At 43.6% G+C, this 23,769-nt stretch overlaps 1 protein-coding gene across 1 annotated transcript in view; it reads left to right on the forward strand.

The window, feature by feature from the left end:
• BAZ1A (bromodomain adjacent to zinc finger domain 1A) overlaps positions 1–23,769 on the forward strand; it is a 62,958-nt gene that overhangs the window by 34,433 nt on the left and 4,756 nt on the right. The window contains exons 14-27 of the mRNA XM_066608430.1: positions 463–687; positions 767–932; positions 1,792–1,899; positions 3,190–3,302; positions 3,490–4,014; positions 9,334–9,491; positions 13,675–13,820; positions 14,218–14,366; positions 14,983–15,075; positions 15,187–15,434; positions 17,313–17,491; positions 19,573–20,078; positions 22,218–22,363; positions 22,992–23,079. Of these exons, the coding sequence (XP_066464527.1) occupies positions 463–687; positions 767–932; positions 1,792–1,899; positions 3,190–3,302; positions 3,490–4,014; positions 9,334–9,491; positions 13,675–13,820; positions 14,218–14,366; positions 14,983–15,075; positions 15,187–15,434; positions 17,313–17,491; positions 19,573–20,078; positions 22,218–22,363; positions 22,992–23,079 (2,850 nt within the window). The remainder of the gene's footprint in view (positions 1–462; positions 688–766; positions 933–1,791; positions 1,900–3,189; positions 3,303–3,489; positions 4,015–9,333; positions 9,492–13,674; positions 13,821–14,217; positions 14,367–14,982; positions 15,076–15,186; positions 15,435–17,312; positions 17,492–19,572; positions 20,079–22,217; positions 22,364–22,991; positions 23,080–23,769) is intronic.

Consider the following 23,769-nt stretch of genomic DNA (forward strand, 5'->3'; position numbering starts at 1 on the left):
TCTCCCGATCCAGTGCAGGTCTCTTACGTCGCAGCTGGATGTTCTTTCTTCAGCATGGCAGATGTGTCTAGGCACGCCGGCCAAAATGCATGCGCAGTACCTTTTTTTTTTTCTTCTTTCGAATCTCCTTTCTAGCGAATCCGCGGTACATCCACAGTGCCAGATGCGGGTGTGCCGCAGACCGGACAGCTTACATTGATTTCAATGGAAGCTGTCCCTGCGGGATCCGCAGGAGAATGGGGCTTGCTGCAATTTCTTTACACACGCCAGGAAATAAAATCACATCTGCATACTTTAAGCTGCTCTCCATATAGGTGAGCGGTTTTTGGTGGTTGTCTCAGAGGTTTTACTGTGTCTTTGAAAAACATTTCATTAGAGATCTTGGAAGTTATTTGGAAATGAATGATTGCATTAAAAAATGAAAAGAGGAGAAATTTAATTTTTTTAATTTTGCACTTTCAGGCTGCAGTCTAAAAGAGTTGGATTTAGATAGCTGCACTCTATCGGAGATTCTCCGTCTCCATATTTTGGCTTCTGGGGCTGAATCAAACTCTGCCAATGCAAAATATCGGTACCAAAAACAGGGTGGTTTTATTGCAACAGACGATGCCTGTTTGGAGCTTCGTATGAATCATCCTCCACTCTTAAAGAAGCTGTCTATTACGTCCGTGTACGACTTGTTACCTGGTGAGAAATGGTGAAATGGAGTAATGCTTGTTTAAAAGATAGATCTTCAGTTAGTTATTTTGGTTCATCTCCTATTTAGATGAAAAGTTGAAAATTCTGCATGCCCTGTGTGGGAAGCTGCTTACATTAGTTTCCACCAGAGACTATATTGAGGATTGCATTGAAGAGCTGCGTCAGGCGAAGCAAGAATTCAGGGAACTAAAAGCTGAACAGAACCGGAAAGAAAAGGAAGAGGCTGCTGCTAGGTTAGTATAAAATTAAATCCATCCGGAGTGGACATAGCATGTTATGGAAACGTGTTTTTTCCTACCCATGAGTGGAAATCAAGTGTAATTTTCCGCTCGTTGGAGGAAAGACGCAGCATGCTATATCTCTGGGCAGATTCTGTGCGGACGGCTTCAATTGAAGTCAGTGAAAGAGGTCCGACCCGCGGCCCTTCCTCAATCATCATTGCGGGATCTGCATCATCGTCTAGCGATGGCGTGGCATAATCTGTACTGCGCGTGTGCGCTGGCGTGACGGATGGCACATCTGCAGTACAGAATGAAGAATCCGGACAGGTACGCAGGGCTCACCGGCCGGGCGCAGAGCCGGATTCCGCTGCAGGATCCCGCATGCGGAATTCGATGCGGTCATGTGCTTGCGGCCTAAGGCACTTCAGTGTCAGACTCGATTGATAAGCTGTCTGTACCTGAAGACCGTAATGTACACAGCTTTAATAGTATAGATGAGTTTAGTGCAAAAAAGAAATGTATAAGCCGGCTGTTATCAAATCGTACAAGAATAAAAAGGTTATCTCATGAAAAGTATTTTTTGCCTAATTGCAGAGCAGGTGATGTATGCTTATTGCTGATTACTAAAACAGGTGTCACAGGTGTTTTAGTAATTGGCAGTAAGCATGCATCTATCGGCAGGGCACACAATCAGCTGGTCAGTCGGGGTCCAGAGTGACGGGACCCCAGTGATCAATTATTTATGACCTATCCTGAGGAAAGCTAATCGTATTCTCCCTGGGAAAACTCCTTTTAAGAATGTGTGTCTTATTGATGTGAGTATAAAGTATAAAATGGTAAAAGAAAGAAACTAACGACAAACTTATTTTAGAATTCGAAAGCGGAAAGAGGAGAAGTTGAAGGAGCAAGAGCTGAAGATGAAGGATAAGGAAGATAAACTGAGAGAAGACGAGAACAACAGTTCAAATAAAAGTGCAGGGTGAGCAGCATTTATATTAAAGTAGCCCTCCTGTGAAAATACTTTTTTTTTTTTTTCTTTTTTACATCCCTGCACCCCTCACCTAACTGTTCTGGTGACCGCTTGAGAGGACAGAAAGGCAAGTAATTCCCAAGGAGAACACCATGAGATTACATGACCCAACTGAAGAGAATTGTTAGAAAAGAATAAGTAAACGAGGGTGGTTGCATAATAGATTGTAAAAAAAAAGTCAACAGAGTGACGCTAGTACTTCCGAAAAACCCAGTAGATTAAATTAAGAGTCTTCTTGGGCTTCCACTCACTTGAAGTTTACATAGTGTAATACAGGGCGATTCTGAAAGAATGGTGCAAAAGTAAAGTAAATCTATTCATATATGAATTGACCTAAAACAACCAGAATGAGTGAAGAGATAGAAGAACTCAAGTTTTTTTAATGCTCTTCACAGATGGTCAGAGCATGAGCCTTTGGTGACAGTGGATTTTATAAGAGGATTTGCTGTGACGCTTTTAGGCAGAACTTACGACCTCCATTTTAGTGATTTTTGTAGGGGTCCAAGCCAGCCGTTAGGCCCCCAAGATTCAGACATTTGTCACCTATACTGTGGATGGTTGATGTTTTCCTATGAGTGAGAAATGTTAAAGGGTTTGTACCAGAATTACAAGTTATGTATAGGAGATAACTTGCTGATCATGCAGGCCCTGCTGTGGAGACTCCCTCCTACCCCGAACAGGTGTGCCCGTGTCACTGTTGTCCTCACTGCGAGGGTATTGCACCCCCTGCAGTGAGGAGGGGACTAAATAAAGTGCACGTCAAGCAAGTTGATTCACTTTCAGTGGGACTGGGGAGATCCCAGAGTAGCTAGCGCTCGGCTGTTTCCAACAGCCACATTGAAATGAATAGAACGCTGATTGCACATGCAAGGCCAGCGCTCCTCTATTCATAGTGACGTCCCTGCGAGATGAGAAGTGACCCCCACGGTGACTGGGAAATTGGACACAGGACCCCTGTTCTCGATCGGTGGGAGTCAACAAATTATCTCCTCTCCTATTCTTACAAAACAGTTGGTTTCTGAATAAATTGCCAGTAGCTCTCTATTAACTGAAGGGTTTTTAAAAGGTTTTTTTTGTTTGTTTTTTTAAAAGCACTTTTTTATTTTATTTTACAAAAAGTTTATAGCAAAATCTAAAACCATGAAATTAGCACATTTACCTAATGCTATAGCTGTTTTAATTTCAAGTCGAAGTATTTTATGTTGCCCCCTAAGAATTCAGTCATTTCACTTGAAACAGAAATGAAGAACAAGATGACTTGGACACCCGTTCTGAGAATAAAGATGCTGAGCAGGGAGACCAAGACATGGCCACTGAAGATGGAGGGTTGGCATCGGGAGGCAAGAAAAAAGGTAGTCATGGTTCATGCTGCGTGAACATTCATTCTTTACATCCATTCCTTCTTATATGGCCATAATTCATTTTTGTACATGCTGTAGACTCACATTTAGTAGGAAGTAACATTTACGTAGTTGATGTATGGAGTGTCCGATTACCATCAATGTTCACAAAGTAAGAGTTTTCTTTTACTTTTCATAGGTCATAAAGAGAAAAGTACAGATTCCCTGGAAAAGAAAGAACCGACTGCAGTAGATGAAGAACTGAGGCGGAAACAGGAGAAAAAAGAGCAGGAATTGTTGAAAAAAATGCAACATGTAACAGCCTGCACCAACATCATCCCTTTGGGCCGAGACCGTTGGTACAGGCGATTCTGGACATTCTTTTCTATACCGGGGCTTTTTGTAGAGGAGGATTATACTGGTATAACGGAGGATATGCTGCAACATCAACCACTTTCTGAAAAAGAAAGCGAAGATCATCCGAAGTTGAACGGTCACGACTCGCCTGTAAAAGATACAGAGGAGAAAGTGGAGCTTCCAAAACCAGTAGACAAGCCCAACCGCTGGAGCTACTACAGCACAGTAGAACACTTGGAGGAACTCATCGAATGCTTGAACACACGAGGATATAGAGAAAGTACACTCCGAGAGATGCTGATACAGGAGAAGACGAGAATCAGCCAGAGACTCGGTAACTTCCCAGCAAGTCGTTTCAATATATCAGGTATTTCTTTACCATTGTTGTATCTAGCATGGTGTAGAATGATGTCCATTCTCTGTGCTATGTGGGTTTATGTAACTTTATCAGTAATATGTGGCTATGTTCAAATCCCAGTCACTGTGTTACAAGGCTTGTATAAAGTCTAACATTGACTTGCAGGAAAGCTGCCTTCCAATAGGTGGCGTTGCAGAGGTATTATTCCATCTCCCTGTTTTGCATATTACCAGAGTAGCATGAATGGCTTTACAAGTCTCCTCACTCACCTTCTAGGTGCTCTCCCTAAGGAGAAAAGGTAGCGTTCCTGGCCTGCTTCACATTGAAAATGCCACACCATGAAGAAATGCTCAAAATTAAATTAGATAACCCTGCATACAGAGAATTGCGTTTTGAATAATACATTTTTAACACTTACAGGTTTTCTGTGGCCAAATTAACAGGTTTATCACTAAATTGTGGGTCCGCTATATTGGGTGATGGTAGTTAAAGCGATGTAGCATCGATTTTCAATGAGCGCTTGAATACTGTCCTGGGGTAGTGTTGACCATGCAGTATTGCCCATAGCCTACATTCATTAGGCCAGATAGCTCTGAAGTGATGCTGCAAGCGTTCTCTAGGATAGTGCGGTGTGAGGGCCAGTCTTTGCAATGGACGGCTTCACTGCTAACCTGTCTCAGCCAATCGATGTGAAAATGGCATCATCAATATTAGAGTATCCAACTTTTTCTTTATACTACAGAATGTTGCCAGATGTGGATTGTAAAACTGCTTCTGTATAATGCCAGGTGCGTCTAGCTGTGCGTTGTGACTTTTGTCTCGGTGCTCCAATGCCACCACAACAGTACACATGTCATGCGGTCCACTGTTGTGGCATCCTGTTGGATATCTGCTGCATTACCACATGGAGATCAACCAGATGTACATAGTCTTTTGACGAAAACTTTAGTAAACTCGGCCTTTTGATGATACACAAAACAAGTTTCTGTGGTCGTGGCCTCCTCTCCAAAGTTATGGCCTATTTACACGGGATGAGCTGTCGGGCAAACTATGCTCAGCAGTTCGTCCCAGAGATGCTCGCTCCTGTGCTGTTACACAGGAGCGAGTATCACTTGCATCGCTCAGAGTACTGCCGGCATGGAGGCGGAGCGGGACGGGAGCGTTCTCCTCCCGCCGCTTCCATTCACTGTAAGCAGACAGTCATTTAGTGTAAATGGCAGTCGTTCACTTTTGAACAGCATGTCATTCAGTTGCTGGATGAGTTTACACAGGGCCATTACTGGTAAGATTTTCGCGAGAGCGTGGGCATCTGAACAATATTCGTCCCCTTCAGCTTCACAGACTGGCATTCCCTGTTTATCATGCTCCCAGATCATATGATTGCCCCAAAACTGCATAATTCATTTTTCTGAATATGTGCTGAAAATTGCATAATGCTGCGACAAAAGTATTAAGTGTGATTTTTCTTAGAAGCAGTGTAGTTTTTTAAATTGTTTATTAAAAGAGCTGTCGGACTTACATTTTTTAGATAGCTTTGCACCCCATACCCAAAACTATATAAAAGTAATATACTGACCGTAGTATTGGACCGTCGCTCCAACGCCAAGGCATCTGTCATGTGACAGGCATACAGGATGTTACTGATGGTCCCTGTTGGCTGCAGTGGTCATGTGGGTAAACAACGCATGTTAACACTTCAGCCAAAGTAAATCTGAGCACTGGCATAACTGAAGGGGATGCGATTGCACCCAGGCCTAGCAGCCTTAGGGGGCCCATAAGGTCTCCCTTCTCCATATAGGGAGCCCAGTACTATGAATAAAGCATTATAGTTGGGGGGCCCTGTTACAGGCTTTGCATTGGGGCCCAGGACTTTCAAGTTACGCCTCTGCGTTAAAGGGGTTGTCCCGCGGCAGCAAGTGGGTCTATACACTTCTGTATGGCCATATTAATGCACTTTGTAATGCACATTGTGCATTAATTATGAGCCATACAGAAGTTATAAGAAGTTTTTCACTTACCTGCTCCGTTGCTAGCGTCCTCGTTTCCATGGAGCCGACTAATTTTCGGCGTCTAATGGCCAAATTAGCCGCACTTGCGCAGTCCGGGTCGTCTTCTTTTCTCAATGGGGCTCCGTGTAGCTCCGCCCCGTAACGTGCTGTTTCCAGCCAATCAGGAGGCTGGAATTGGCAATGGACCGCACAGAAGCCCTGCGGTCCACCAAGGGAGAAGAATCCGGCGGCCATCTTCAACCGGTAAGTAAGAAGTCACCGGAGCGTGGGGATTCAGGTAAGCGCTGTGCGTTTTTTTTTTTAAGTCCCTGCATCGGGGTTGTCTCGCGCCAAACGGGGGGGGGGGGGGGGGGGGGGTTGGGGAAAAAAAAAAAAACCCGTTTCGGCGCGGGACAACCCCTTTAAGGGGTTAAGAGACATTGGGGAGTCCCAAGATAAACGTTTGCACCCGGGCGCATGAGCCTTTAGCTACGCTCCTAAATCTGAGACCCGAAGACCAGAGTGCGGCGGGGAACATCACAGCAGCAGAGAGACGAGTGCTGGGTTTATCTTTATGTAGCGGGATTACTTTTTTTTTTTTTCCCCTGCCATTATACATCTGCTGGCTAGAGCCAGTACTGCATGGGGTGACACGTTTGATAGGCTTCGAGAGCAGAGAGGCCGGCAATATACAGTAAGAGAACCCCGATGGGAGTCTTCCAACATCGGAGCTGTACAGCCTTAAATCATAATGTCTTCAGATGTCACAGTGGATTGGAAAGGGTTAAACTTTAATGCTGCTTTTATGTCTCTTTGTTAACTGCAAACCATGCAGCCGTGGCTCAACCATACATTGCATCCTCACTTCGTACAACGATCACTTAAGGTCCATTTACACGTGACAAGTGTCAGGCAAACGATGCCCGACACTCGTCCCTGTGTCTCCGTGCTCCTGCACGGGAGCTAGCACAGCTGGCTGGTTCACGGAGCGGCCAGCAGGAGGGGGGGGGGGCGGCAGTGCAGGAGATTTCTCTCCTCTCGCTTCCCCGCCCCCCTCCATTCACATAACACAGGCGCCGTTCACTACTAAACGGACGCTGTTTAAACTGCACAATGAGCTTCATTGCTGATCTTTTATGCAGCATAAATTATGAACGATCAGCTCATCGCTTATCCAGTTTAAACAGCCGCTGTTCAGTAGTGAACAGTGGCTGTGTTACGTAAATGGAGGGGGGCGGGAGCGACAGGAGAGATCTCCTGCACTGCCCCGGCCCTCAGCTGGCCACTCCGTGAACCAGCCAACTCTGCTAGCTCCCGTGCAGGAGCACGGAGACACAGGGACAAGTGCCGGGCATCGTTTGCCCGACAGTCGTCCCGTGTTAATGGACCTTTATTCTGGTCACATTGCCACTAATAAAGACTTGGCTCCGAATAAATACAGCGTTGGATTTATTGGATGAGATGGCCTCTCTACAGAGCGGTGGTCTATCTTACTATACGAGCCGCAGCTGCATTGTTACTGCTGTTACATGTTGAGCAACGCAGTATTGGCTTCCAATGCTTCGCTTAGTAGGCGCAACCTTCTGAGATGACCGTAACAAACAAGATTGAAAATCGTCTTTTAAAGGATGGTGCTCACAAAGATGGTCAGTATACAATGAAAGCAGCATCTATCAAGATATGTGGTTTGGATTAAGGGGTGGTCTTGGGGTCCTTTTGAGACAAGACCATTCTCGTTTGAACGAATGAGTGATGTTACCGCTAACTCATTCGCTCTCGTGTAGCTGGTTTATACCGGCAGATACATTGTTGGCTCGTTCACACAGGAATCCTTCAGTTTTTCACATTTGCTGTATAAGTGAATGAGAGGGACAGAGCGAGCGTTGGCTCGTTCACCTATCGTTTGGTTTAACCAACGATGGTTTTTATGCCTGCAGAAAGTGAAGCCAAACGAAAAGAAGGATTTTGGTTAATCTTTGGCTGCGTTTAGAACACACATCATTCAGTTTAAAAGCATCTTTTAGGCCTCATATCCACGGGGGAAAATCAGGCCCGCTACGGATTCTCCATGGAGAATTGCTTGCTTGCTGTGAACAGAGGTGGGCAGGCTGGAATGATCCGCCTTTATTAACTAGTAAACATTTTGTGTGTAAAAACAGGTACAATTATTGCTAGAACGACCTGTGGGGCGTATTATGCCTGATGGGTTGTCTCATGTAAAAGCACCTACACACGAGTGAGTGCGATATTAGGCTGAGAAACTCTGCCTGATACCATGCTCGCCAACATGCGTTTTCACGCTGATCCTTTAACGCGGTTTTCAGGCGCGTTAGAGGATCAGCTAGTGATTCCTATTGTTTTCAATGGGAAACCTCCTATTGCATTCGCGCGCAATGTGTTCTACTGTCGCATTGAAAACAATGGGCGATGCGTTCCAAGGAATGCATAAAGATGGGACGCGCCACGATTTGTTGCGCAAAATGTCGCTAATGTCTAGGTTTCCACTCCAAACAATGGAGTTCATATTTGCGCAAGTTTTGTGAGTCTCACAACACACCAAACTCGCACGAGATTCTTGGCTGTGTGAAACCAGCCTTAGGCCGAACGCACACAGGCAGATTTGAATTACAGAATCCGAAGCGAGCGACCACCTCCGGATTATGCAGGAAAAAACGCCATAGCATGCAATGCAAAAGTGGTTCTTCATGCACACGAGCAGAAACCAATTGCAGTTTCCGCTCGCATATGAAAAATCACTGCATGCTCTATTTTCCTGCGGTCGGCTTCCATTGAAATTGCGGACGGAGTTTAATGAAGTTTAAGCAGGATTTTAATGAAAAAAATCTGCACTGCGCATGTCCGACAGCAAGCTAAGCAGTACAGGCGAAGATCAAGAAAAGCAGGTATGCACGGACGCAGCTGCTGTCAGGGCCAGATTCGACATGGGCTATGCCATCTGCATGTGGCCCAAGTGAGATGACTGATGCAAAGTTTTCTCTACAAATTGGAAAGTATCTGCATATTGGGCTTTGTGGTCAGTTTGAAAAATGCAGGATTTTTTTAATCCTAGATTGTGACTGAAAATAGAAAAAATTGTCAAATTCTTGAACACGTTTAAAGCCAGAATGTGTTGTATACAATAGGCCATTTTCTGCTGACACATTCTCTTCAAATGAAAAATGATACAATTTTCTGATCTTAAAGTTTTTTATAAATTGTATAGAATAATGATGAAGTATTTGCTTTTACTTATACAAGGCCCGAGGCTTACTGATAAGAACTGTATAGTTTTGAGCAGCTGTCATATAAATTACTTATGATAATACGTTTACTTCTGTAGACAGTCCAACAACTGATATTAAACCTGTGAGGGGGAGACCACCAAAAGTGCAGGATTCTACACCGACATCTGCCGAAAAACAGCTAGAACGACGACTCTGTGAGCTCCTCCTGGATATTGAAGAACGGATTTACCAGGGCACCCTTGGTTATATTAAGGTATTCATCAATACAATTCTAAGACCATTTTTACATTCTGGGTGGAAATCCTCTAACGTTTTCATACAGTCTCTACTATGATTGTGTGATTTTGCTACTCTCCCTTTACTTTCCATGGATGCCCTAATGTGTTACCCTAGTAAGTGGAACCATTTCATCAAGGGTCGTCACACAAAATGTCTAAGTGAAAAAAACTCAAAGCGGAAGTTTTAAAGTCTTTAACCCCTTAACAACTGCCCCATCGGGAAATTACGTCCTCAGAAAGTGGGCTTTAATCCTAGAGGACGTAGTTTTATGCATCCTCTTAGGATTAATGCCCACTTGCCTGAGGATCCATTGGATAATGGCGATCACGTAAAAGTAAAAAAAATGTGAAGGTTCATCTCCCCTCACCGATGCGATCGGTGAGAGGAGATGAAACTTTTTAACGGAGGCCTCCGTATTTGCACCCCGACGCGATCTTCATGAACTTTCCTGGATTCTGCACATGCGACCGCTGGCAAAATACCGGACACCTGTGCAGGAGTCGGGGAGCCCAGGAAAATTAAAATCTCCTTGCTCCCAGCGACCAACGGTCGCCGAGAGCCTGCAGCAGTGACAGGTGGCCTCGTTGAGCGGTCCCCGGTCACATGAAAAAAAGGTAGCGATCTACCTTAGGCCGGTCTCACATGACCGGATAGGAATTACAGATTCCGCATGCGTCTGATCCGCGGTAATACGCAGATGAAGGGCATTGGATTACACAATTCCGCTCACATTAGTGGGTCGGAACTGTGTAATCCACTCGCAGAAAAGAGAACGGAGCAGGTTCTATTTTACTGGGGATATCCGCAACATAGAGCCCATTGTGCTCCGTGGTCGCGGATATACCCGCTGCCCATACGCAACTACATTGTATACGGGCTGCGGGTACCCGCGTCATCGCTAAGCGACGGTGCGGGAAATACAAACAACAACAAAAAATAAATACTGCGCATGACCGCCTGTGTGAGTACGCAGTTATGCGCAGTACATAACGCGGCCGTACGCAGGGTCACGGCCGGCTCACAGCTGGGATCCGCTGCGGGCCTCCGCAAGCGGATTCCACCTACGGCCGTGTGAGCCCGGCGTTATTCAGAACGCTACCTGTAATACGCAATTTACAAGAAGCCCCGGGAACGCTCGCTTGTTGAGCGTCTTCTGTGCGAGACCGCCGCACCTCCGCAAGCTTACGGAGACTCACAGAGCGCCACTTTTTACACCCCATACCCGCTACTGAGGTCACGAAATACCCCCAAAAAGCATGAGAGCATGAAGCATTTATTGCCCCATGGGCCCATCCCAACCAGCCTCCGTAGTTACCCTTGTCTTCGGAAATACTACACAGTTCACATTATTACTTTTATCTAAGATTTGTGGAACGCCGAAAAGGGCGCGGGGGGGGGGGGGGGGGTATTTTTAGGGAGTCAATTTTTATTCCATACAAGTGGGCAATGGGGCCTGGAATGTATTCAGTTGTGCCCTGAAATCCAACGGGTGTTCCCTCCATTATAGGCCTAACCATGTGTCCTATAAGTAGATTAGGGCCACAACGGGAATGTTTTTGAACACGGGACAAAAGGGGGGATCCATTTTGGGGTGAACATCTTCATTCCTATGTACCCTGTACAAAAAAAAAACAGTTTTTAAATTGACAAAATTGACAAAAAAATGAAAATTGTTATTTTTTCCTTCTGCTTTGCTTAGATTCATTCAAATACTGTGGGGTCAAAATACGCAGTACACCCCTAGATGAATTCGTTAAGGGGTCTAGTTTTTTCAATGGGGTCATTTAAGGGGGTTCTTTATCGTTTTGGATGCTCAATGGCTCTACAAGTGGGCAATGGGGCCTGGAATTTATTCCGTTGTACCCTGAAATCCAACGGGTGCTCCTTCCATTATAAGCCTAGCCATGTGTCCTTTAAGTAGATTAGGGCCACTAGGGGTATGTATCTGAACACGGGACAAACAGAGGTATCCATTTTGGGGTGAAAGTCTTCATTCCTATGTGTGCTGTACAAAAAAAACTGTTTTTAAATTGATACAACTGCCAAAAAAATGAAAATTGTAATTTTTTTTCCTACTGCTTTGCTTAGATTTATTCAAAAATTGTAGGCTTAAAATACACAGTACACCCCCAGATTAATTCGTTAAGGGGTCTAGTTTTCAAAATGGGCTCATTTGTTGGGGTTCTTTGTCGTTTTTGGCCGCTCAAGGGCTCTACAAGTGGGCAATGGAGCCTAAATCACCTTCATGCTAAATTTCAGTTCTGAAAGCCACCGATTACTCCTTTCATTTTGGGCCCCGTTGTGCATCCAGATAAAAGATTAGGGCCACAATGGGTATGTCTCTGAACACGGGAGAAACAGGGGTATCCATTTTGGGGTGCAAGGCTTCATTCATGTGTGTGCTGTACAAAAAAAGCTGTTTTTAAAATGACAGAATTGACAAAAAAACGAAAATCACAATTTTTTTTCCTTTTGCTTTGCTAGAATTCATTCAAAAACTGTGGGCTCAAAATGGGCAGTACACCCCTAGATAAATTTGTTAAGGAGTCTAGTTTTCAAAATGGCGTCATTTGTGGGGGTTCTCTATGGTTTTGGCCGCTCAAGAGCTCTACAAAAGTGCTATGGGGCCTAAAACGCCTTCAAGCAAAATGTCTGTTCTGAAAGCCACCTGCTGCCCCTTTCGGCTTGGGCCCTGTTGTGCATCCAGACATAAGATTAGGGCCACAATGGGTATGTTTCTGAACACGGGAGAAACGGGGGTATCCATTTTGGGGTGTAAATCCTCATTTTCATGGGCACTATAGGAAAAAAATATATCTTTAAAATGACCTATTTGCAAAAATATGAAATTTTAATTTTTCTCCTCTAAATTTAATTAATTCCTGAAAAAAAACGGTGGGGTCAAAATACTCCTGACCCCCCCCCCCCCCTTCAGTAAATACATTAAGGGGGTGTAGTTTTTAAAATGGGGTCATTTGTGGGGTTATCTATAATTCTGACACCTATGAGCCTTTACAAACTTGGCTTGGTGCAGGAAAACAAATTGTTCCTCAAAATGCTGAAAAGTAATGTTAAATTTGTATGTCATCTAAATGGTTAAAAAAAACACAAGTTTTTCAAATGTGCATTCAGAATAAAGTAAACAGAACTATATATCTTATCAAAAATTTGTACAGTATGTTTGGACATATTTGAGATATTACAGTTGAAAATGTGAAAAAATGACAATGGTTTTTTCAAAATTTTCCCAATTTTGGCGCTTTTAATAAATATACACATTATATTGGTCTCTTTTTACAACCAAAATGAAGTACAACATGTGGCGAAAAAACAATGTCAGAATCACTTGGATATGTAAAGCCTTTACGGAGTTATGCTACGTTGAACGACGCATGTTAGATTTCCAAAATTTGGCTCCGTCACTAAGGCGCAAACAGGCTTCGTCACTAAGGGGTTAACAGTTGAGGTATTCTCATCTTGGACAGTCATGGAATATCCACAAGACATACCATAAATGTCTGATGTGCCACCTGTTGAGGTAGCCACTGTGTAATCTGGCTAGCTTTCCATTCACAATCGGCTGAGCTAGCTGTGATATGCTGTGTCCACAACTCCCGAGTCTGTTTTTAAAAGCACAATCAATGACTTAAGCCGTGCGTCATGTAACTTTAAACTAATTTTCTTTTCACTGTTGTAAGATCATAAGAAATGTGGTTCAGTTAATCGTCATGACATGGTAGCATGACTTACATGTGGCTTTTTTTTTTTCACCCACAAATAGTTTAAGTTCTGATCACATCTGCATTGAGATCATCTAAATTCAGTCAGCCTCTTGATACTTTTGAGAGCGCGTTTTTTTTTTGTGTTTTTTTCCCCCCCTCCATGAAAAATGGCCCTGACCACCACCCAAGGGACCCCATTAAGGTCAATGCGATATGCTGGGGTGTGCGAGTATCTTTTGAAAAGCGTTTTGGGGTGCATATATTTTCATTGCTGGGATGACATCCGTGGCAGCTCTGTGTCAAATCGTGCAGCAAATCCGCCACTTGTGAACACAAACTTATACAAAATCTGGCTTGTGAATACTACTAGTTTGCTCTTCGTGTGGTTGTTGTATTTTGCTGCTGCAGTAATATCCACCTGTTTTCTTGATCCAGGTACCTGACAGGCAGTCATGGAGGTACGCTCTTGAGAACTGCTCATATGAACTTCTGGATAATGAAACAAAAGAAAATGGAACGATGAAACTGGAGGATAATGACATTGAAATGGAAAACAACATAAATCAAAGCGACAAGGACAGGTTGGGGACCTTTCTGAAAATTTAATTATAATTAAGCATTCCGTGCTTAAAGGGGTTGTAAATCAAGGACATCACCCTGTCCTGACGCTCTCCTCCTATAATAAGCTAACACCTAGGATCCATCAGTGTGCCCCTTTAGTTAGTAGTGGTTTATGGGATCCATTCTTGGTCTAGACTCCTTCTCTACCTTGTATATGTTTCTAATTAAATGCATAGAAATACTTCTGTTGAGTATTTTTTTATGTTCAGAGCTTAAAAAATATATAGTTGCATCTGCACAGTAGTCTATTGCACATAAATGCCAGCTTATGGTACAATACCCTGGAGATTAGTGCAGAGCTTTATACTTTGCTGTCTTACTGGAACCTTGTATATTGAATACACCATTTTCCTGCAGCCTCCAGAATTTGAAAACGGACATCCAAAGTGCCCCGTCTACAAACGCCAGCACTCCGCAAGCAGCAGCTAATTCTGTATGTTACCTGGCACAAGCATTATTACAAATAGAGCAAGGAGTGGAACGCAGATACCTAAAGGCTCCACTTGGTAAGTCGGCAGCGACTGTCCCGTAAAAGGACGTACCCTCCATAAGACCTAACTACAAAATCTAATCATTATCTGTTTTCCGCAAAGATGGTGGTCAGACGAAAGATGTTTCTTTTGAAAGAATGTTCCCAGAAATATCATTCGTCTGTCGCCTGGTGGTGGTGAACATATTGGCCAATGCAGTTGTTTAATCTGGCCGTACATGGACGAAAATGTGTCACTGCGTCTGCAATACACTTGTTCAACGGGCGATGATGGTTCATTCAACCATCACCTTCTGTCTAATATGTATGGCCGCCTTTAAACAGAAAATGGCCTGATGATCAAACGTTTCTGGCCAGACACTAGTAGAACATGACAGCCATTCCAATGAATGGGCCACTCTGTATTGCATGGATGGCAGGGTTCCCCAGAGCGACAGATGACGGGTAAGCAAGTCTCAAGCTTTTACTGAGTGGGGTAAAATTAGTAAATGCCTTTATTGCAAGACCACCTCATTATCTCAGCAGATGATCAATGCTCCAGTGCAGCTGAACTAAAAGAGCCAGCGCAGAAGAAAATGGGCAGGTAGTACTGCTAGTAGCTGCTCATCAATTTGTGATCATCCATTTTATAGGTGATGCAGAAGACAATAAGAAAACCTCCAAGTCTGATAAAAAGAAGGATGACAAAAAAAAGAAAGATGAAGAACATATTAGTGAAAGGGATGGTAAGTAAGATTAGCAACTCCTATCTTAATGCTGGTAACTTAGGTTTTGTTATGCCTCATTTCTAAACAATGGCGACAAGAATTGCTGACTGGGCTTTTGTCTCATTGTAGATGGTAGTGACAATGGTCGTGCTCACAGGACAGTGCTGGACCGCTGGCGAGAATCTTTACTTGCATCTAGCAGTTTATCTCAAATCTTCCTTAACCTATCCACGTTGGAACGCAGTATCTTGTGGTCCCGATCCATTTGTAATACCAGGTGCAAAGTATGCCGCAAGAAAGGAGATGGTGAGAGCATGATCCTGTGTGATGGCTGTGAGAGAGGGCACCACATTTTCTGTGTGAGGCCAAAGCTGAAGGTAATTTAAGCTACTGTATTCAACATAATGAAAGTCTGCCTGTCTAAACGCTCTACACGGGTGCTAACGACCTTAGTGGTGACGTCAGCGCTCATGCAGTCATTTAGACCAGTGTTTCTCAACTCTGGTCCTTGGGGGGGCCCCCAACAGGTCATGTTTTCAGGACACCCTATAGTAAGAACACCTGTGGCAATGTCTGAGGCCCTGACCATAATTGCATCACCTGTGCAATACTGAGGAAATCCTGAAAATATGAACTGTTGGGGGATTCTTGAGGACTGGAGTTAAGAAACACTGTTTTAGACAACTGTCGTCTAAATGGAACATATCACCTATCCATAATGTACAAATATCCACTAATTACTCACGATCCGATGACCAGAATATTCACCAGGGGCTTTTAAAGAGGTCAATATATTCTCCCTACATCCTCAGCAGGAGTAGTGTAGACAGGAGCTTTAATGCATGATGACAACACTCCCTGTTCTTGCAACTGCATGCACCCTGCCTAACTGTGGGGCTATCGTCCTGATAAGAGTGCCCCCCATTCACCGGTGTCTTGTCACCTACACTGTGCCTATTGCACTCTACTCACATGCCCATCACCTATTCATTTCCCAACGCATTTCCTCCAGAACAGTAACAGCCCATTTATACACAAAGATGATCTCTCAAAAGATGAATTTGAGGGAGCATTTTGCATAAAACTACTACTTGGTACTATTGCCTTTAAGTACCAATTATTAATGTAAGCTGCCAGGAGCTGTATTTATGGAACAGACCACCCACTGTTGTCTGAATAAATTCCCTGTTCTGCCATGGGGCTGATAACTGAGACAATGTTATCAGGTGTTCCCGGGCAGAACACAGCGTGTGGTCCTTCTTATCAGCTCTTCTGCCAAACAATGATTTCATGCTGAACTGAAAATCATTGTTCGGCAGAAAAGTAAAAGTTGGGCACATTTACACTCAAGATGGCTTTTGAGCGAATTTTGAGCAATAATCGTTGTGTGTAAAAGGGTCTAAACTCCTGGAATCACCAGGGGACTTAATGAAATTAAAGGCAATTGCAATATAACCTCCTGATAGTATGACATCCAGGTGGTGATGTGATTTACCCCTGCACAAGCGGGAAATATAAACGTCACTTAGCTTCAGCCATTCCATAGTGTTACCCAAGACAACACGGCGCTATTTCATGTGACTAAGTGAAACTCCATCATGAAGTGCCCTCAGCGATTCCAATCCATTCTTGCTTCAAGTATGTGCATCTTCAAGCGTTCACACGTGCACTCATACTCGCACTTGCCATACAATGCCACGCATTCACTCATACGAATGTATGCTATGGAGGCAACATATTCTCGCACCATTATAGGAAATTCATGCATGATGGCATGAATTCTGGCTATTTCTGTCAGCCCTATTGACGTGGAGTGGTGGCCATGCATGCTCAGCCACTGCTCTGTTCAGTGTGAGGTCACTGCGGGTGGGTACAGTGAGCCCACAGTGATGAGAAGGGGGTGACTTGGGACCTCTTAGCATTGAGACCACCACAATAAGACTTGTATCACCTATCTTATGGATAGACATACACATTAGAAGTAGGTTAAATAAGCAATCATCTGGTGAACAATCATTTCACCAGCATATCTGGCGCTGGTAAGCATCACCCTCCATATGCACTCTAAAAAAAAAAAAACACAGTATTTGAAATCATTTTCATCAATTTTAGTCTGTGTATGGGCACATTTAAAATGCTGCCCTGTGGGGAGACCATATAAATCAGGATCTTTTCTGTCAATTGATACTTTCACTACTTTGAAAATCGGTTTTCTTTTTTTTTTCTTAATGGCCTTTTTTTTGCTTCCTGTGCAGTTTATTCCGGATGGTGACTGGTTTTGTCCAGAGTGTAAACCGAGACAAAGGACCCACTGGACTAAACAGAAGAAGCCTTCAGTGGACAATGATGAGGAAGAAGAGGAAGATCTGCTAGAAGATGATGTGCAAGAGCAGTCAGAGAATGAAGATGAGACTGCCATATCCGAAGAAGAGAGGTTAGCTAGTCAGAGACGGGAGCATCCATGTGGTGTATTTTCGTGTGCAACTGTACATAACACAATTTTAATAACTGGGCCCATTGTATTAAGGTTATGTTCACACAATGATTACACTCTTGAACAAAACACCTCAGATTTTTATTTATTTATTTTATGCGGTTAAAGGGGTTGTCTCGCGAAAGCAAGTGGGGTTCAGCACTTCTGTATGGCCATATTAATGCACTTTGTAATATACATCGTGCATTAAATATGAGCCATACAGAAGTTATTCACTTACCTTCCCTGCGCTGGCGTCCCCGTCTCCATGGCTCCGTCTAACTTCAGTGTCTAATCGCCCAATTAGACGCGCTTGCGCAGAAGGGTCTTCTGCCATCGGGTCTGTTCGGCAGCAGCGGCGTTCTGGCTCTGCCCCCTTCTACGCGTCATCGTGTAGCTCCGCCCCGTCACATGTGCCGATTCCAGCCTCCTGATTGGCTGGAATCGGCACACGTGATGGGGCGGAGCTACGCAATGATGCGTAGAAGGGGGCGGAGCCAGAACGCCGCTGCTGCCGAACTGAGCCGAAGGCAGAAGACCCTTCTGCGCAAGCGCGTCTAATCGGGCAATTAGACGCTGAAGTTAGACGGAGCCATGGAGACGGGGACGCCAGCGCAGGGAAGGTAAGTGAATAACTTCTGTATGGCTCATATTTAATGCACGATGTATATTACAAAGTGCATTAATATGGCCATACAGAAGTGCTGAACCCCACTTGCTTTTGCGAGACAACCCCTTTAAGGCTTTTTATTTAATCTAACAAGAACATCATTAAAAAAATATGACTTGGATTTGTGAAAGAATTCAAGGTGGATCCTCAGATTTCTGCCATGAATGTTCAGTTTAATGCACTGCAGATCCACAAAAAAGCTAATCTGCAATATGGTGACTTTTCTTTTGTGGAATCCACCTGAATTATTGACGGAGTAAAGGCCCATTTACACGTAACTATTAACAAACCATGTCTTTTAAGTGATAATTGTTGCGTGTAAATGCTACCATCATTTATTTACTTTTCGTCCGAATGATTAATTTTTAGATGAGCATAAAATCCATTGTTCAGCTAGAGAGCTGATGGCCGAAACTGCATGCTGTGTTCTCCACAGGTAGCACTAATTACACTGTATTCAGACCACCTGCTGTTCTCTGCATACAGCTCCTTGAGGCTCATTTACATGCAAATGAAGTGTCCATTAGCAGCTTATGCAAAACGATCACTAAAACTGTCAAACTCCCTATCTTTTGAACGAATTTTGAGCAATTCTCTTTGCATGTAAATGGGCCTAAATGCTGACAAACAGTGTACTTTGTATAGTAAGATGGAAGACCTGGCTGCCATAATAAGTGATTAAATCCATCAGCACTCTGCAATTGACCACAGCATCTAAGGTGTTAAACAGCCAGTATCCATGCTAGCTCCAATATTGGCCATTGCAGCAGGAGATGGTAGTATATTAGAGCTGACTCCTGCTGCAGATGGCTTGGTTACAGCTATTGCTATAATGGTGTGGTTATTATATCAATTTGCACAAATGGTTCAGTTCACAGTGACACAATATGCCATTGGGGGTCGTTAAGAAATTAACACAATTTTGTTTTTGAGATCTGAGTCTCTGTTCATACTGTAGAAAGCTGTGGTATTATATCCGGCAAGAATAGGAAAACTTTTAAAAGTTGATGGGGACAGTTTAAAAAAAAAATGTGACAAATCTGTAAGACTGCGAAGAAAGAAGTCATAACGTTGGTGTGAACAAAGCCAAGTGATTCAAAATCAAGGAAATTTTGTCTCAAATATTTCATCATTTCATTGTAAACTGCTTACCAAAGGTCCATCACATTTTTGATTTTAGAACCCAACTTGTAGGCACAATATCCCTCCCAACAGCCAAGTTGTCACAGATCTCCTGATATCGGAGAATGGAGGGAAGAGCCTAGCATTATCCGCGCTGTTCCCCCAAGAACTGAAAACTACAAAAATCAGTTGCCCTGATTTTTTTACATTCACTTAAGTTTCGCTGTTTAATTTTTTTTTCTTCTTACAGTGCCACTAAGAAAGGTAAAGCCAAGATACAATTACCTTTAAAGACTAAAAAAGGAAAACCTGGTAGAAAACCGGGACCTAAGAAAGGAAGCGGAAAGAAAGATTCTGGGAAGACTCCTAAAAGTCAACCAGTAACGCCCAAAAACAGCTTACAAACTCCGAAAGGAAGAGGCAGAGGCAAAAAGGCCAGTTCTGCTCCCCCATTGGAAACGAAACCTGGTTCCCGTTTATCCTTTCACAGTTCACAGGCAGATGCAGAAGCCCATGAAACGTCCCTTGTGGAGCTGGTTTCAGTTCCTGGACAAGGCAGAGGTCGGGGCAGGGGCCGAGGTAGAGGCAAAAAAATGAAATCTGTGGATAGTACTCCTGTAGGAAGCCCATTTGCCTTCCGTCCATTTACCCTTGATGGTGTTGAGCAGACGCCAAAAGGAAAAAAGGCACAGATGCAGAATTCGACACCTACCGTTGCGGAAGCCGGAGGAAGAGGCAAAAGACTTTTAACGGCCGGTAAGTTTCCTCTGATTCTTCGTAACTAGAAATTTATTCTGAACTTTGTTGCCAGGTATGCAGTGGCTGATCCTGACCTTTCAGATCTTGGGTTGCTTGATGGGAAACCTTGCTTAAAGGGATTGTGCTGCATCAACTCGGTTGATGTTTTTTAGAAATGGCACCACACGTGTCCACAAGTTGTGTGAGGCATTGGAGCTTAGCTCAATTCACTTTAATGGAGCTGAGACCCATACCAAACAGTCTTCAGACAGGCATGGCACGTAGTTTTATAATTGTGTACGACTCCTTTTTAAGGCTCTGTTCACACAGTTCTAACAGTATGGGTCCAGCAGACTTGTAAAACACCCAACACAATCGGATTCTGTCTTGTGAGGTCAGAAACTACTTTCCCAAAGCTTTCACCCTACTGAACTTTAAAACTGTTGTTCGCAGTTAATACGAGCTGTTTGATCCCATTCAGTGCTCATTCTGTCAGGTCCATTTCCAGTCCTTCTTTGCTTTCCTGAACGCTAATCTAAGGGCCCTTTTACGTAGAATGAAGATCGTTCAAACATCACTGGAGCTTCTGGACATTTGAACTATGATCATTCAATTTAAATATGACTGAGTCAATGACCAACAAGAATTAGTTTTGCTTCTTGTTCATTTTATGCAGGCATAAAAATAATCACACGTTTACACGATGTGTGTGAACAGCGATCGTTTAGTCCTTCACTTTCACTGTACCAGTAAGTGTGAACGACTAAACTATTTGCGAACGCAATTTTGTATGAAACTGCGAACTATTTATCTGCCTGTGTAAACGGGCTACACAACTGAACTCTGTCATCATTCGCTTATGCGAGTGATTTGTGACTCAGAGCCAAATCCGATATCCTTACAATCAATTGCAAAACTGTACATTAGCATTCCAGAGAGTGCGAGGCAGGAGACTGACCTGATAGAAAACTCATCTGATAGGTTTTAGTAGCTTCTATTGTAGTATGAGTTGCCTTCACTCAGCGGAATTTGCCGTGCAAAACTCGCAGTATTTACAATATAAGCTGTATGAATGAGACTTAAAAAATTTCTGCCACAGGGAGCACAAAAATTCTGCATGGAATCTGCAGCTGATTTGAAATACACTGTGGAGTCTAAGGCCTCATGTCCACTTGCACGCACGGATACTACTGCAGAATCCTGCAATGGTATCCGTGCGTGCCCGAGGACATGGAAAGAAAGAAAACTATTACTTACCTCTCAGGGTCCAGTGCGGGTCTCCTCTGCGCCAGCCGGATCTTCTTTCATCAGCATGGCGGACACTCCTGGCGCATGTGCAGTGCTTTTTTTTTCTTTTTCATTTTTAATCTCTTGCTCTCCTGCGTATCCGCGGCACAGCACAAAAACAGCTGTGGTGGTGCTGCGGTTATGGATGGCTTCTATTGGCTTCAGTGGAAGCTGCGGGAGACCTGTAGTAAAATGGACAATGCTGTGATTTCTTCCCGTGCGTGCGACCCGCACACAGGGAAGAAATCACATCCGCATGCTTTTAGCTGCGCTATGGATGCTAATGCATCCCTATGGGCAGCACGATGCACAGATCTCCATGCGGGGGCCACGCACAGATTTTACAAATAAATATCCGCACGTGGACATTGGGCCTAAATCTGCGTTATGTCAGTGTATGCTGCTGATTTAAATAAAAAAAAAAGCTATATAAATTTGGTAGGGCTGTAATACTGACCCACAGAATCAGGTGAACGTGTCATTTTTGCTGCACATTATACACCTAAACCAGACACACACAAGTTTTTGCCATTCTTTAAAAGTGTTTCAGTACATTATATGGTACATTAAATTGTACCATTGAAAAATACAACTCGTCCCGCAAAAAAACAAGCCCTCAGATGGTTATGTTAATAGAAAAATGAAAGAAGTTATGAGTTCTTGGAAAGTAGAGAGGTTAAAAAAAAAAACTATGAAAAAACAAAATGGCAGCATCCTTAAGGGGCTAAGAGACGTGCAGCTTTTAATTGGCATATCGTACTCCAACGTATTTGCGTAAAATAACCCCTTAAAATAGTAGCAATGTTTCTCTTTGCATAGAATTACTGACTATTCACCTGTACTGACTGCTATACCTGCTTATTCTGCCAGATCTTTCTACTGGGGATCAAGGAAACAGGAGGAGTTCTGGGAGAAACCAGGGAGTACATGAGCTATCTGCTTGTGAGCAGCTGGTGGTAGAGTTGGTGAGGCACGATGACAGCTGGCCTTTCATGAGACTGGTGTCCAAGATCCAGGTATTGTAAAGCTGTCAATACACGTTGCTTGGATAATTATGATATAAGATTACTACAGTTACTATGTAGATACATGTGTCTGAACTGCTCAGGCTCTTCCATACATTTAACAGGAAGTCCATAACCCAATATACGCCAGGACAAGCTCATGCCATACATGTTTAACGGAGACTGCGATCATGCCCATCAGTCACTCATAGGATACAATGGTATCCCGTTAAGGAATTTTAAAAAATTTACCTGTTAAATGGATTCTATTATAGCCTATAGGTGATGGATGCCAGTGTTGGGTGGCAGTTTAATGCATCTGTTACCAATAGACTATAATATCCATTTAACTGATGCATCATGAGCCTTTTAGTAGATTTTGATGACCTTGTATAAGAAGCTTGTGATTGATGCTATTAAGTGGCATCCATCATTCAAAAATTTGGGGTCTCCATTTAACAGATCCAAAAAACACTTGCATTCCTGAGTGATACCAACCAAATGGGCCCCTATCCAGTAAATAGGAGGTCTATGGATCCATTGAAGTGTATGCTGGTCAAATGGATCACACAAATGCAGTGTGAGGAGCTTTACTGTGTATTCAACGTATAATCTGTGTATGTTTTATCGTTATTTACAGGTTCCAGACTACTTTGACATTATCAAGAGACCAATTGCCTTAAATATAATCCGTGAGAAAGTGAACAAATGTGAATACAATTCTGCATGTAAGTTAATAAAACCATGCCCTGGTTTATTCATTTTCCTTAAGTGCGGACTCTCCTATTTCCATTGTGTAGTTTATTGGTATTGCTTAATATTTTGATTTTGCTTCCCTGTCCTGCTGCTCAGGATCCTCCGTGATTAGCTGATCGTCCAGACCAATGTCATTGCAGCAGGCTGGGCATCATCATCAGGGACGGTAGTGGAAATACCATAGCTGAATTCACTCTCATTGAAATCAATGGGAGCTGAAGAGTCGTGTTACACATTCTCATCCAACACCGGTGTCTGAGGCAGAAGTGCTGGAAGTGTTATAGCTGCTTCAGCTCCCGTTGATTTCAATGCAAGTGAAGCCAGTTATGGCACTTCCTCTCCCATCCCGAATGATTATGTCTGGCCCCACTGCACTAACAGGGGGCTAGCTGATCAGCTAATCACCGGGGATCCCAAGGGGCTGGTTTGCGGCAATTTAATGTCTCGTCTCGTCTCATTGGGGGGCACAGCAAGGCCTTTAGTATAGCTGCTACCACTAGGAGTTGGACACGGAAAATAAGTGTGCGTTCCTCCCACCAGCTATGCCCCTACTGCAAGCAGTGCTTGCAAGTATCCACGAGTCCCATGCTGCCTTCATACATTGGGTATCTGTATTACTGCTAGGCTCTGTATCGGAAATGGTTACTAGCATCAGGCAGTCG

This window comes from Eleutherodactylus coqui, chromosome 6, assembly GCF_035609145.1.
Source record: "Eleutherodactylus coqui strain aEleCoq1 chromosome 6, aEleCoq1.hap1, whole genome shotgun sequence".
Classification (NCBI taxonomy): domain Eukaryota; kingdom Metazoa; phylum Chordata; class Amphibia; order Anura; family Eleutherodactylidae; genus Eleutherodactylus; species Eleutherodactylus coqui.